We start from the raw sequence: 15,732 nt of genomic DNA, 5'->3' as shown, positions 1-15,732 counted from the left end.
GTCCTTGTCTCATTGGTGCACGTGTGAACCACTGAACCCTATCCAAATATCTTAACCATTATGAATAATTCAAGCATGCCTTCCACCGTCCACCAGGCTCAAACCAGCTAAAACTGTACTTTGAAATGGCGATTTCTGAATAAGGAACACCCCCGCCCCGGCCCTAGCCCCCGCCCCGTCCCCCAATTTCACGGCATTGCTCATTAACCAGTCCATTTTCTTTCTTTCAATAAAGGTTTCATTACGTCAACCTAAGTTCAGATTTATTAAGACTTACTTGCAAAATTAAAACAGCTTTTCAATGCATAATAATGCCGGTGCTCTTTCGAGAAAAGCCAATGGGTTCAAAATATGAGGGCTCATAAAATAGGTGGCATATTGCCCGAGGATTGCAGGACAGCCGCACTAGCCTTGTAAACTTGACATGTTATAGAAGCCGGAAGATGAAGTGGATCAAATGAGGTGTCTATGTAACTGACTACCTACTCCTCCCCTAAGTCAACATTAACACTTACTTCAATTCTCATTTGGAGCAAAATTGTGACAAAGGGGAGGGATAGGTGGGGTGTTACCCAAAAACCCCAATTGACGCAAAGAAGTTATAAGTTATGTTAATGCAGTGCCAGCCTCGTCCCCATGCCACTTTTCGCTATCCGAGTGAACGAGGGAGGCTTGGAACCGAGCGCGAATTCTCCCGTCAAGCTAGACAGGTGACGTCACATCAGAATTGGAAACAAGGCTGTGAACTGACTCTTGGTAACTGAGATGAACACTTTATGTTACTGCACAAGGATATATCCCATGGCCTTAAGATCCTTATCACCATTATCTGTACTGTGTTTTGCAGCGTTACCACACGTGTTCGACGGGTCATGGGCTCCACCACTACCAAACCCGATTCTGGAGTCGGGGCAGACAATACAACCGTTTTCGTTGTTAGCAATAATGCCAATTCTTGTTTTTGCACAGCCACCATCAAAAACGTTGAACCCTTCCATGTTGCAGTTAAGCTGCAAGGATCCCTCGGAACCGAGGAGTGATTTCCACGTCTCACGACCCAGTGATGTGGCGCGGTGTTGCCCGTCGGCGATTAGTGAGAACAAAGAGTCAGCGGTCTTGTTTATGAGGATAAAATGTTTCTCATCCCGTCCCAAGATTTTCATTCCTAGGCAGATTTTGGAGAAGGACGTGTTCCAGTAAGTTGGCAACTTGGTCTCCTGTTGATCGAACCCAGTATGACCACCAGCAAGGTTAAATGTTTCGTTATTGCTCCAAAGAGTAGAGTCGTACTCGAAGTTTACCTATTGATAATTAGGTTTTCAAAGTGAGTAGTGATATAACAGGAAGCTAAAGCAAAGGTGTTTTTGAGCGACGCATGTCAAATGGAGTGGATTTGTTGCATTCTTGGGCATTGAGTTTTGCCCAAATTTTCGGATAACTCGTCTAGTTAAGAGTAAAGACACTAACCATACAAATTTGGTAGCGGAAGGCATATTAAAGAAAAGGGAAAACACCTCACTTCAGATTGACGTGCGTCGCTCAAAAACTCCTTTGCTTAAGCTCCTTATTATGCTCCGCGATGAAACTCGTATTTGTTGTTCGAGGGAAATCGTGTCATACAACAACTCTGTCACTTGAAATGTTTAGTCCTTTTTATTGACTTTAATATATTGAGAGACTTTCTGTTGCGTAAATATTTTTTAATAATTAGTTTCTTTCATCGACTTTTGGTAATTTAGGATAGGGAGAGTGTGTTTGTGCAAATTGCCTAAGATGATAAGCGGTAACGAATCCGAACTGACAACCTTGTTCCCAGAGTTCTCTGGGAGGAGGAGAGTAAGAGGAGAGAGCCATGGGACCAAGGTTGTCTAAATAAGGAATTCGGCCGTTAATGACGTCATATGACATTATTACGGACACGTGAAATCTTTAAAACACTTGCACTTTTTGCGGACGCACTTGCCTAACAAAGCCTAACACCATTGCTAAGAGGGAAACGGGAGGCTCTGGGTACGAGAATGCCTTGAGGAGGAAGACTATGGGATTAAGCTGTAGGATCTGTTTAACGCTACGTACCTTTGAGCCATCAATCTTCATGACCAGCGTCCAAATACCGCCGCTACATGGTCCAAGAATAGTTTCGTTTATTTCGCAGTAGACAACGATTTTTCCATGTACTGCAATCCGCTCATACGATATCATTTCTCTGGATCTAAAATGAAATAAACAATCATGTTGGTGTCTAAAATAAAATTGCGGCTATGTTGGTGTTCCAAACCGATCCTGTGGGGGTTTAACCTTTCCCTTTGCAAAAACTTTCATTTGCTCAGATAAAATGGCGTAGCGTCGGTTGCCTGTGAGCTGAAAACGCTCTAAAAAGAAGAGTAAGGGAATGGAAAAATAATAAGAGCTCAATGTATTTTATTCATTAGATCAAAGACAAAGGGCTACGTCTTAAAAATATAACATTGGATCCAGGCTAATTGGCCTTCGAGAAACTAAGCCAGAGATTAGGTTTACTAGTCCCACATACATTTTTTGTTTTATTCTCCTCGTCTCCAGAGTTTCAGTCCACCTTCTTTGTTTCCTTGTTTTGTTATTATGTGTGATTGTTTACTGGCGCCAAAACTTTTAACAAACTCCCTTTAAACATTATGTAGAGTGAAAAGATTCAGTAACAGACGTTCTGCCACCGAGAAAGACATTTCTTTTTTATCAGAACTTTGGTATTTTATTATATTTTAGGCTTTAAATGTCATTTTGGATTGTATTTTTCAATTAATTTTTTAAGATAGGGCCCCTATGGAGACCAGCTTTAGAGCTGAATGGGCTACCCTGTGTAAATAAAGTTTTACTGTACTTTTCTTTACTTTACTTTGTGCAGGGAGTTTTTAGTAAACAAACGTAAAATCTTCACAGTTAGGATTAACTCCCTTTGCCGCACGTGTAATGTGAGTGCGAGATACAATTTTCTTCCATTTTTAAGCCTTTCATGGTACTTACATATTCCGATGGTAAAGTTCTCCACACGACATTGCTGCGTAATTGAAAATAAAAGAGAAATCCATATACATAAAGGGGAACATGTTGAGATTATAGAAAGTTAGTTAATGTGCAAATTATTCTTAGTATTAAACTTCGAAATATGTTAACGATGCGAACCTACGGTTAACTGTTGATATTTTTCGATATTTTGGCTTGTCTATGGCTAGCCATTAATTTCTCTCCACTTCTGTTAACAGACATCTTAAGAAGAAAAATCATTTGTTTTGAAAACAAGAAGTTTCTATTGGTTAAGGACCGTTCCATCGATTTCAAGGAGAGGAGGATAGCGCTGAAATAGGGACCATATGCATGAGCCACAAGACAAAGCGCGTGAAGTCCTGACAGGTAATATTGACACTCTTTACATGACAAATTTTTTGCTAGAAAAATTTTTACGGTTAACTTTTTTTCTACGTACGACTAAAGGTTAAAATTTTCACTTTTTACGTCTAATGATCAAATGTTTTAGCTGTTTTACGGCTAACGGTTAGTCCCATCGAGACTCTTCCAACTAGAAAATGTATAGCCTGCCAGCAAGCTCTCCCGGGGGTACGTGGGTAAACCTTGCTCATAGGATAGAAAATGTAGCATAATTACCACACGGTATAGCCGCTGGTGTTTCATCGCTATTTTGGAGTTTCTAGTCGTCTAAAGATTTACATTAAGTCCACAAAAGCTGTAAACTTTAAAACCCGTTAATTTTTGTGACTAAAAGTTTGTGCAGTTTAAAACTGACTCACGTGTACAATTGTGAGACCCATGAGTATTATTGCATATGTCATGTTTAGTACATTTGTGCATCCCAGTAGCACATTCATCAATATCTATAAAGAAAGCAAATCAGAGTCAGCAGTCAGATAGCCAAAATAAAATTACTGAGGTACAAAATATTTAGGTAAAACTTCGTAGTTATATGCGATACTTGAGGGAAAATTACGGGCGGGACAAACTTTACTCCAAAATTGTCAGTATCACGTGATCACGTAGCCTGCGAGTCGAGCCGTCTCTCTTCACTTCTCGCCGCCTGGGACCTTTTCGCCGGAGTCTTTCTCGCCTCTCACGCTAAACGTCCCTAACGGCAAGGAGCGAGAAGAACGGCTGCTTCGCAGGCTACAGTCCCACTGGCAAACCATAAAGCATTTTTTAGGGTTAAAAAACAGTATATAACGCGAAGAACAGTGAAGACACAAACTAAGATAGCTTTATGGCGTCGTTTTCCAACAAGGTCTTTGCGGAATATCCGGAAAAGAGATTCCGGCCAGTAGCTCAAAACGCTGGCACTGCCCACCGGATAAATCACTATCCAAGGCGGGGGTAACCGTTACGGAAACTAAGAAGCCCGCATTGTGTGCTGTATCTGAGACTGGGTCAGGGTTAGTTGCGTCAAAGTGCATTATGGACTGTTCTTGGGGATAATTTTTCCAATTAGTTCTTTGGTAACCTAGTTATAGCTAATAGGGAGTTTTAGCAGCGACGACGGCGACGGCAAATCGAGCATAAAAGTTCTTCTGGGATCTATCTTCGGAACAACAGCTGGCATAAAAGTTCTTAGAGTAAACAATTAGCACGCATTGATGGCAAAAACGATGACGGCATTCTACCTTGACAGTCCTTTCCATTTCCAAGAAATCCCTGTTTACAAGTGCAGTTGTAGGATCCTATCAAATTGACGCATAGAGCATCTGGACTGCAGTCATGTGTTCCAGCGGTGCACTCATTGATATCTGAGGAAAATAGAAAAGGTTCTAACAAACTCGACAATGATTGATTTTGTTTGCGAGCAGGGTTTGTAGACTTTGTACAAAACAAAACACTACCCCATTTGAAAACTATCAAGACCTAAAAAAAGTGTCATTTGAGGAATTAAAAATTCATTTTCTGGAGCTTAGAAGGCCAGTAAAGTAATTTTGGCACATGTCCTTTGTCTCGTAATGCAAAGCTCCTCCTTTGGGGAGGAGCGTTAACGAGGAGCGCTGCGTATAACCTCGTCCCCTGGACTTAACCCTAAGAAAAAAAGGAGGAAAAAGGGAAAAGTCACAGTGACGAGGTTGCGCTGCGCGACGCGTGAGACACTAGAACGGCTGTCTGTTAAGGCTGCTTGAGACGACCTCATAACCAAGTTCCTCTCTTTACCTCTACAAACGAAAAGACAGAAGACTCTAGGAACAAGGTTGGTGCGGTATCTTATGCCTTTGAATAAATCCCCACAACTCTCTTAAAACACTTCTAACGAGTTTTTCATGTCTCTTACCGTTTTCACAGTGCTCGCCAGTAAAACCTGCGGTACACGAACAACGGTATTTTTTGTCGGTGAAACCGGTTTGACATGTTGAGTTGTTCCTGCAGGGGTTGTTGACACAGGCACTCTAGAAGAAAAAGATAGAATAAAAGCTCTATCAAAAGGCTGTTCCAGCCCGCGCTGGGGCCCATTTCAGCCCTTGGGAGCAAATCAGCCCTAGCTAATTGGACTGTACTGGCCCTGATTTAAAGGAGCCAAGTTAGACTCAAAAATAGGACTGTATTTTACTCACCCAACCGGCCCCATTTTTAGGGCTAAAACAGATCTTTCGGATTTACAGTGAATCCTTATAAAAATTAGTTTAGTGAAAGGAAATGGAAGTAGCCCATTTTTACCTAAAGCTAAGGTAAAACGGGCATAAAAACATGCAACTTGTTGAACAACATTGCTGCAAAACGAGCTTGCCCGTTTTACCACCCACGAAGCAAACCTGTCTTGTAACAAATTAGGTTGAGCAGGTTGCGAAAAGTCTTTCCAGAAAGTAGAGAGCAGTTCTACTTTTTGCAACAAAATCTGTACATTTTGCACGTTTTACTTGTTTTGCAGCAAGTGATGAAAAAGAAAAAACAGTATTTGTTTCTCAAAAATTAATTAACAGTTGTCTTTGTGATGTAATTCCATCTCAGTTTGACAATTCAAACGAAATTTCTTTAGCAGGCCCTGCTGGTTGTTCAAACGATGGATAGCGCTATCCACCGGATAAATCACCATCCAACGGGGTAGTATTAAGGAAACCAATTGAAAAAAATTGGGGCCAGTTCTTAAAAACGGTCTCATGTAAACATGAGGCTGTAGCCTGCGAGCAAGTTCTTCGGAACTCGCCCCACATCCCTCCCCTATCCCCCCTAACCTCGCCCCCAGGGCTTTTTCCTTAGAGAACGGGAGGGGTGCCCGCTGTCACAGTGATATGGGCATCCCCATTCCCAAAACCCTAGTGATCGGCATCCCCTGTAACCCTAATCCTAACCCTAACCCAAATCACTAGGGGAATATGATAAGGGCATGCCGATATCACTAGGGTTTTGGGAATGTGGATATCTTGCATGTAGGCTAGTGAGACTGAAATATTTGGAGGCCGATACGCATGCTGGCCCCCCGTTACCCTAACTCCGTCCTTGTTGTTGTAGTGTACAATTGTACGAGATCTAGACCCCAACGGGGTACTCTCATAAATTTGGGATAGGTGTGTGCCGCTCAGGGTCTTAACACCTGACTCTTTTTTTAAGGATAAAACAAACACATACGTATACCCGATTTAAGGCCCAAACCTAAAAATTGAGACCCAATTTAAGGGAAAAAAACAAAAACTATTTAAGAATTTGCTGAAAATTACACATCCTCCTTAAATCGCTTTCCTGATAATCTAATCAGTTAAGTTCAAGATTAACAGATGATTTGTTTCTTATGTAGATGGAGATTAACGCACGTGGATTTTAGCTGATAGAATAACGGCATGTACCCTATCCAAGGGTCTCCCCAACAGCCCCAACAAGGGCAAAAATGATACCATAAATTATTTAAACCATGGAGACCATCAAAAACGCTTCCCTATCTGGCGGCACATGTGACATGCCTTTTAGCATTTGGAAGTACACCCTCCCCCCCCCTCCCCCAAACCCCCAACCCTTTGGCCTGAGCTCACCTTAGTTCCGCGATAAACAAAATTTTGATCATTCTCCAGATCATCTTCGTTGCTTTCGTGAGTAGAGTTGTTCAGCTCACATTTGTGGACTCCAGCTTGACTAGTCGATATTTCAAAATTGTAACTAGCGCAGTTAGGTTCCATGAAACATAAATAACCACACGAATCCTCATCAACGACTTCAACGACATTTACAACGTGATTAAGTAAACGTTTTCCGATGAATGTTTCTTCAGGCTTGAAGACCAGTTCACGACATCTCTGATCTATAGACATCAACAGTAAACTTAAATATTTTGTTATATCCATTTTGAAATCTCTAGAGATCCCTGCAACATGATTGGCTCTCAGCAGTGTGATTTATTCACAAATCACACTTTTTTTTTCTGCTCTAAACCAAGTCTCTTCTAAATCACGCCATTCATGTTGTCGCGTCATCGCACCATTTTCGCTCTACGATAATAATAATGGATAATCATAAGCCTTATTTATCCCCCTGTAAAAAATAGCATAAACAATGTATTACATAATTAAAGGGGAAAAACATATACTGTGAAATACTATTAAATAAATTTCAAATAAAGGTAAGTAGAAACAAACAGATCATAAAAGGAGGAGTCTTGCAGCTCTTGCTGAAAACGAGTTAATATAAAGTTTGCGTTCCTGACTGGTATCGCTACTGAACCTGGTTCAGAACGATTTACAGTAACTGTTGTCAGTGATTTTAAAAAAGTGATTTTGAAATAAACGCCGCCCTCGATTAAACGCCGCAGATGGAAGCAAAACTACCAATAAATGCCACCCAGGAATAAACGCTGCACCTCTTCAAGACGATTGCGGCGTTTACTCGAGGATAAGAAAAAACTCGGTACAACTTGGCAATTTACACCATCCAGACATTTACGATTCTATCTCAGCAAAATAAGAGACATTGGAACCTTTCAATTACATAATATTTACAAACGATTTACAGTAACTATTGCCAGTGATTTAAAAAAGGTGATTTTGAAATAATCGCCGCCCTCGATTGAATAAACGCCGCATGGGAAACGCTAATGATTTAATGAACGCTGCGACTTTTAATGAACAGGGGCACCCAACGTCAATTTTCGGAAAATATCTGTTCGGAAGACGATTTGAGATCTAGAATTTTCGGCACATTTGTTGTAAAATTTCTTGTTTCCCTGCATCTCCTAAGATTTGCGAACATCTAAAAAACGGTATAATTGCCCATTTTTACAGGATTTTTACTCTAAAAAGGTCACCTAGAATTTTCAGGAGCTTTTTTTCTGGCTGAAATTTTCAAAAAGGTTAGTTTTGATCCCTATAATTTTCGGATCACTAGACTTTAGGCTAGGTAATTGTACTTCGTGTCGTGCAATTTTGGTCTGAAATCATGCTTCACACTTGTGATTTCAAATAGATCGCGGGTATGATTTCGGACCAAATTGCACTCCACTTAGTTCAAATGCTATCCTTTATCACAAGAAAGTTTCCCTCAGGATACTATCGTTTTGTGTTTTTAACTTTTTAATACCAATTTACTCAATGGAGAAGTGACCTTGGCAAGTGACACGGCCTATTTTCAATAAAGACATGACTGCATATACACTGCAGTACACATTTTTTGACTCTGATCTGAGGCCCCGTCCTCTCGAATCCTGCGGATATTTTTGAAACCATCTATTTGTTTTTACATGAATCCTCCTTTCCTCCCACACAAATACCAGTAAATTCACTCATTTATGGGGGCCTATTCGTACGGTTTACTGTGCGGTTTAAGAAATATTTGGATTCGAACGAGGCTTGAATTTTAAACGGCTGATCGCGAAGGATTCCTGATACACTAAACCCGAAAAAAGCTTTTGTTTTAAAACGCGCAAATTGTGTAATTCTTAATAAATATTAGTGCAACTTTGGTAGTCTGTGTAAAATCGACAGTCTAGTCTTAGCAAATGCCTGGAGAAAGACAGTTTCTTTGAAATAATCATTCTGCAATGGCGGAGCGTCGATGATGGGCGTCAAAATATCATTGAAGAGCACTGGTAAAATTTCTTCTTGGAATATCGTATATCCAAAGAACACGGTCACGCACGATAGAAACAAAAATAAATTAAAACAGTCATAAACTAACCTTGTGATATGGTTCCGCCTGCTATTTGAAACAGCAAACTGAATAGAGAGGAAAAGATGAAAGTAGAAAGCATGACAAATTACATTTTGGACGGATACGAAAGGTTTTCGTTTATCAATCCGGAGTACATACTTTCGGTTTGGTGAAATCTAGTTTGGTTTATATACATATATAAAAAATTAACGGACTTTGTAAGTAGCAACAGGGCTCTATCCAGATCATTCTATACTAGTCGATAAACGGTAGTTATTAAAACTCGTTGTTAGTTTTTCTACTGTTTGAAGTAGTGGACAATGTTTTAATAAATCGGTATATCCTCATTTATTATACTCCTACAAAAATTTGCCTTCATTTCTTGAACTATACTATTGACATTAATTCCCAACTCAAAACACTACAAACGGTTATTTATTTGATAAGCAAACAGCTCAATTTTAGCATTTCAAAAACACCTGCTCATGTTAGCCTCTGCATTCAACTCTGTTTTATTTAAAAAACAGTTACTCGGACCGTGAGGAGTCTGCACAAGAACAAGAAAAAGAGAGAGGCCCTGGGAACGAGGTTGACTTCGAGCCCCGCCGAAGTAAATAAATACTTGATATAACCATTTGAAATCACTTGTGATCCCTGCAATCTGATTGGCTGTGAGGAGTGTGATATATTCACAAATCAAACTTTTATTTTTGGCTTTAAATCACGTCAGGATATTCATGTTCTAGATCGTGTCATTTCTACTCTAAATCGCACCATTTTCGCTCTATATTGCAACATTTCTATTTCGTGAACAAAATGAGATGTAAAAGCCTTTTTTGTTTTCGCTTTTCAACCCAGCAACTAGATTAAATGAATATTGGTACTGAACGACTTCTGCGATTTCAAAACGGCTGTTACAGTGATAAAGACGTATTTGTACTTCGTGTCGTGCAATTTTGATCTGACATACTTGCGATGCTAAATCGAACTAGCGCTGGGCGCTCGTCCGATTTTAAAATCACGCGCATGACAAGACCAAATAGCACGACACGAAGTACAATATATTAAGAAGTACTATTATATTGTATATTTATCTTTTTAGTACCGATTTACTTAATGGAGAAATGACCATGACAAATGGCACGACTTATGTTCAATAAAGACGTGACTGCATATACGCTGGGTACACCTTTTGGACTCCGATCTGAAGCCCGTCCACGTAAATCCGGATATTTAATTTTTGCAGCCATCTACTTTTTTACATCAATCAATCAAAATCAAAAACTTTATTAACGTGTGAAAGTAACTAGCCGAGAGTAATACCCCTCTACTAATAGAAGACACTTAAATGGTCCATTTCCACTCGCACGAAAATCACTGAATTCACTCATTTACCGGGGCATATAGACGGGGGCTGAAGTTTAAACGGCTGACCGCGAAGAATACAATACAATAACCCGAAAAAAAATTTGTTTTAAACTGAGTAAATTGAGTACTGTTTAATCAATATTAGCGCAACTTTGTTAGTCCGTGTAAAATCGACAATGTAAGCGTATATCCCTGGAGAAAGACACTTTCTTTAACATGATCACTCCGCAGTGACGGAGCGTCAAAGATGAACGTACGTCAATTATTGAAGATCACTCGTAAAATTTTCTTGTTGGAACATCGTATATCCAAAGAATACACGCACGGTAGTAACAAAAAGAAATTAAAACAGTCTGAAACTATCCTTGCGATATGGTTCCGCCTGCTATGTGAGACAGCAAGTTAAACTGAATAAAGAGGAAAAGATGAAAGTAGAAAGCATGACAAATTATTTTTGGAAACGAAACTATTTCTTTTGTCAGTAAATCCGAAGTGTATATTTATGGTTTAGTAAATTCTGGTTTAGTTTATATGTATATACATAAATTTTAACGGATTTTGTTAGTGACAGCAGGCTCTAGATCATTCTAGACTGTCTAGTTGATAAACAGTAGATATTTAAACTCGCTGTTAGTTTCTCACTGTTTGAAATGTTGGAAAATGTTTCCATAAATCAGCATTTCCTCATTTATCTGGTTCTCCTGCAAAAATTGGCCTTCATTTTTTAAACTCTATTATTGACACTAATTATTTTCAACTTAAAACACTACAAGTTGGCGTTTTTTTATTTGATGAGCATATAGCACAATTTTAGCATTTCAAAACTACCTGCCCAACCTTAGCCTCCGTACACAACTTTGCCGCCGGTTTAAACTGTTACAAAGACCGCGAGGAATTTAAGAACAAGAAAAGGAATTGTATCCTCGGTTACGTTGTAGCTACTACATATGTGAGTCCTCGCAGCTATCCATCAATAGAATGCGATCAACTGTAAAGTGCATAAACCCTAGACTGAGTAGTACCCTTTTCAGAGTATGTCATGAGTATCTTTTCATTTATTTCCTTCATTCTTGTCTTCACCTGTATTAATTATAGGCTACCAGTCTCGTAATCAATATTTTTCTTTTCTATTATTCCTTTCCTGTTCCACTTCAGTGACCTGCTCAGCGTCCATTTATTGAAAATATAATATTCTGTTGAATCAATGGAGACAGTGCTTTAATTATGTACCTATTCAACTTCCCTGACTGAGACCCCACTGTGACCTGGCTAATAATCAGATGCAAGCCATGTAGCGGATATGCACAAAGATTTAACATGATTTGCATATTGGATGTTGCTTCAGATTGAGCGCGAGATTATATTTTGCTATCTTGTTGTGTCGGCAAGAGATGTTTGTGGTGCGCTGGTTTTACTGATCCGCCCAAACCATCCGGGTGGTATCGCAAATATATAGGAAACAGAACAATAGAGGAGATGTCAGCCAATCAGAAAATACTGACGTCACTATAACTGATAAAACTGATTGGATAATACTGATTCTATAACTGGTTCGTTCGTTGTTGTGATTTTGAGGGGAGGAACCTTATTTTGAATATAAATTTTGCTGACCCAATCGTTTAATTTAAACCTATTGAAGTAAGTTGAAAGAAACGACATTCTGATTATAGCTGCCAGAATTTCCAGATTCACTAATCAGCGACGTTTATATTAATTCTCCTACTAATTCTTCGTTGTATTGACGAGGCAAGCAGGGTCTGGAAGGGGGGGTCCTGATCCCGCATTCCCGCCCCTTTTTCGCGAGAATCCCGCATCCCCCACGTTTTTCATCAGTTTCCCGAATACCGCTTTTCTTTCTCAGAAAAATACATTAAAAAGTCTAATTTCTACAAAGGCTAATAAATGTAAGATGTAGGTTGATCCTTTCGATTGATATTTTGAATTTACTCGTGTTTTTAAAGGTTTCCAGCATTCCCGACAGACACGCAAACATAAATCCCGCTTCCCGGGGAACAGTCAAATCCCGGATCCCGTCAATATATTTATCGTTTTCCCGATTCCCGCACCGTATTTTGGTCAAATCCCGAATCCCGAAAATACCCTTCCAGACCCTGGGCAAGTAAACTGTCAACATCAGATCATTAATACAAGAAAGAAAAATGAACGACTGTCTTAGCATACCGGTAGCCGGAATTTCATCCGCTTACTTCGAGTCGTTATTACTCCCTCAGTTGCTGAGAGGAGAAAAAGACTCGAAGCAATCGGAGAAATTCAGGCTAAGCGTACCGGTTCATTTATAGGCTACTGTACCGCTAGCGCGTAAACAGATGACCAAAACTGTACTAATGTTGATACTTGTTTTGTTTTCTTTTGGTGTACACAAAGACAAAAGGCATTGGTTGTCGCATCATGTTGCCGAACCTACGTTTTCTTAACTTTGGCTCAACATTGTCTCGTCGTTTCTTCTTCTAAAAGGAAACTCAAACCAAGGCGTTTTTGAGCGACACACGTCAAAAGGAAGATAGGCCCTTTTTTTAATATGCCATGAATGCCAAATTTCTATTATTGAGTGCTTTTGGTCTTATATAGAACGCTTTTCCCGAAAATTTGGGCAGCTCAATTAATCAATCAATCAATCAAACTTTATTTATAGAGGGTAACACCTAATAGAGGGTCTCAATGGGGTGGTGGGATTTACGGTTTTCGGCTAAAATTTTGGCTCTTTTACGGCTATCGGTTAGTTTTTTTCAGTTACGGTTAACAAAAAAGTTTAAAATTAACTTCTTTTGTTTCAAAAAGTTAAATATTAATTAACCTGTATTTTTTGTATCTTTAAATCAAACTGAGGGTCTTCGGAACATCTCGAGATGAAGCAAGCTATTCTTTTGAAAAATTTTAACATTTGATAAATCATACTTTTTATAAAGTATTTCACTTCTAATATTATTTTACACATAGAGATGTCAATAGTCAATTTAAAAATAATCTTTGTGAAAAAGCAAAAGCGGACACGCAAACGCCCAACTCAAGGCCGGGCCCCGCTTTGAACAACCCGGCCCAGACAAATAAGACACGAGAGGGTCTAGGGACGTAAAAGGAGGAAAACCCTGAGATTAAGGTTTGCTGATGTACACCGAAGCTGTAGGATTTGTTAAACGGTATGTACCTTTTGAACCATCAATCTTCATGACCAGCGTCCAAATACCGCCGCTACATGGTCCAAGAATAGTTTCATTTATTTTGCAGTAGACGACGATTTTTCCAGATACTGCAATCCGCTCATACGATATCATTTCTCTGGATCTAAAATGAAATAAACAATCAGCTTAACTCTAATTGCAAGGGCCCTAGCATCTGAAAGTCTCTACCGTTCTACTCCCAACTGAGTTCCGCTGAATGACTTTCTAGTTACGGATTTCTGCTTTAAACATTTTTATCAATTATATTTGTCATACTTATATCAGTGACAGCTTATACCAGAAATTTCAGTCAAAAATCTTTGCAAAATGTTTTATTAGCTGTGATTTTCCTGGAAACATAGGGTCCAATTAACACTTAAAACCATGAGATCAAAATATGAATTCTCATGTTGCGCCTATTCATTTCCTACAGAAGTAGTTCACTTTCTTTTTCAATGTCCTACATATATACTCTATGATTAGGAATAAATTTTATTATAAAGTCAAGACTCTGATTCCAAATGACCCAGTTACCTGTAAAAGGTTTGATCAATGAACTGATGAACTCTTCTAATTACTTTATCAATATACAATTCATAAAAATATTTCAGCTTGTTTTGATGTTCGAGACAAATTATTATTAAATTAAAGTAACGTAATTGCCCTGTGTTGTAATTTTGATTCCTAAAAATAACTTTTGCAATACTGTATGTGCTTGTATGGTCATGCAAATAAAGCTCGTTGTTGTTGTTGTAGTAGGGAGAAGCTGATAAAATATCAAGCAAATTCATCTTGTTTTATCATGTCCGTAATTCTCTAGACCATTCTGTTTTACAAAGCATTGATATTACAAGGAGAAATTTGATGCTGATCGGCGTCCTTTCTACTATCTGAGAGCCTGGAACAGGTCACTGCCTGAGTTTTTCTTATGGTACTTATAAGCGCGGTGGTATAGTTGTTCACTCGAAATTGCTGCGTAATTAAAGACAAAACAATAAGGAGAGAAGTGTTAAGATGCTACACGTGTATATGGAAAACTACTGAATATGCAAAATATTTTCAAGATGTGATATTTAGTTGAGCATCTTTACAAGACATCAACCGAAGAGTACTCTTGATTGTCTACAAGTTGCATTGTGCTAAAATCCCCTAGTCGATTCTTCACAATTAACTACGTACCTTTATAGCGAGTTTTCAATTTACAAAGACAGTTTTATCTCTATTTTAGTTATAATCATAACTATAACAAAATTGTCAAATCTGATTGGCTCTCAACTGCCCTGATTTCAGCCTTAATTGGACAGTTTAACAGGACAGTACGCGTCATGCCTAAGTAATTGGACAGTACGCGCCATCACGCGCGCGGTTAAATGGCTTTTTTTTTTCACTGCTAGCAAAACAAAATTTCGAACTTCTTGTGTTTTGGTTTAAAAATAGCTTATTGTATCACAAATGTTGTTAAAGTTATGATTAATTGGTAACAGAACTTCGTGTCGTCCAATTCAGTCTGCAATCATACTCGTGATTAAACAAATCGGACTCCCGCTACGCGGTCGTCCGATTTTGTTAATCACTCGTATGATTACAGACCGAATTGGACTCCACTCAGTCCTGTTACCATTACTAATTGAAGAAACTCTATAAGAGTGACTTTTTTTAAGAACAGCTAATTTCTCTGCCAATTGCCTTATCAGCTTATCATCCCTGTGTCGAAGAAAAGAGTAAATATACAGCTATTTCAAGAAAGGTTGTCGGAAAAGTGCACGCGACAATCTCGAAAGGTATTGTGGGTGATTTTGAGTTCGCTGTTTTTCAAAGAAATTTCAAAGAATGACACCAGAAGCCATGGAAATATGTTTGCGAGAGCTAAAGGAAAGCAACAAAAGTAGATTCGACAGCTACAGTGTCAGGAAAGGTGCATTGTTAATATCCCATATTACCTTTCGAGATTGTTGCATGCACAGTTTTTCCGACAACCTTTCTCGAAATAGCTGTATAAAAATGAGGCCCTCAATAGCGCGTGTAGTGGCATTTACAGACTGATCAGTTGATATTTTGGTTTGTCTACGGCTAAAAATTAATTTTTCGTTAT

The 15,732-nt window shown here is 38.9% G+C and overlaps 1 protein-coding gene across 1 annotated transcript; it reads right to left on the bottom strand.

Moving 5' to 3' along the window:
- Positions 1-579: 579 nt before the first annotated feature.
- On the bottom strand, positions 580-14,775 carry LOC140945460 (uncharacterized). The gene is made up of 9 exons (XM_073394481.1): positions 14,732-14,775; positions 13,628-13,764; positions 6,987-7,252; positions 5,297-5,411; positions 4,647-4,769; positions 3,782-3,869; positions 3,004-3,037; positions 2,077-2,259; positions 580-1,301 (listed from the first exon to the last, which is right to left on the bottom strand). Exons 1-9 carry the CDS (start codon positions 14,773-14,775, stop codon positions 780-782), a joined length of 1,512 nt encoding a protein of 503 aa, XP_073250582.1. The 3' UTR covers positions 580-779.
- Between the last annotated feature and the right edge of the window lie 957 nt (positions 14,776-15,732).

Source organism: Porites lutea, chromosome 8 (genome assembly GCF_958299795.1).
Source record: "Porites lutea chromosome 8, jaPorLute2.1, whole genome shotgun sequence".
Classification (NCBI taxonomy): domain Eukaryota; kingdom Metazoa; phylum Cnidaria; class Anthozoa; order Scleractinia; family Poritidae; genus Porites; species Porites lutea.
Note: the sequence above shows the minus strand (reverse complement) of the source record. Positions and strands in the feature narration are given on the sequence as shown.

Bases quoted from the DNA above. Each gene is read 5' to 3' on its own strand.
- LOC140945460 (XM_073394481.1), bottom strand. From the start codon at position 14,775: ATGCAACTTGTAGACAATCAAGAGTACTCTTCGGTTGATGTCTT. The intron at 3,038-3,781 runs GTCAGTTTTAAA...TCAATTACGCAG, and splicing joins TCTCACAATTGTACACGTGA to CAATGTCGTGTGGAGAACTT. The intron at 2,260-3,003 runs GTAAGTACCATG...ACACCAACATAG, and splicing joins GAACTTTACCATCGGAATAT to CCGCAATTTTATTTTAGACA.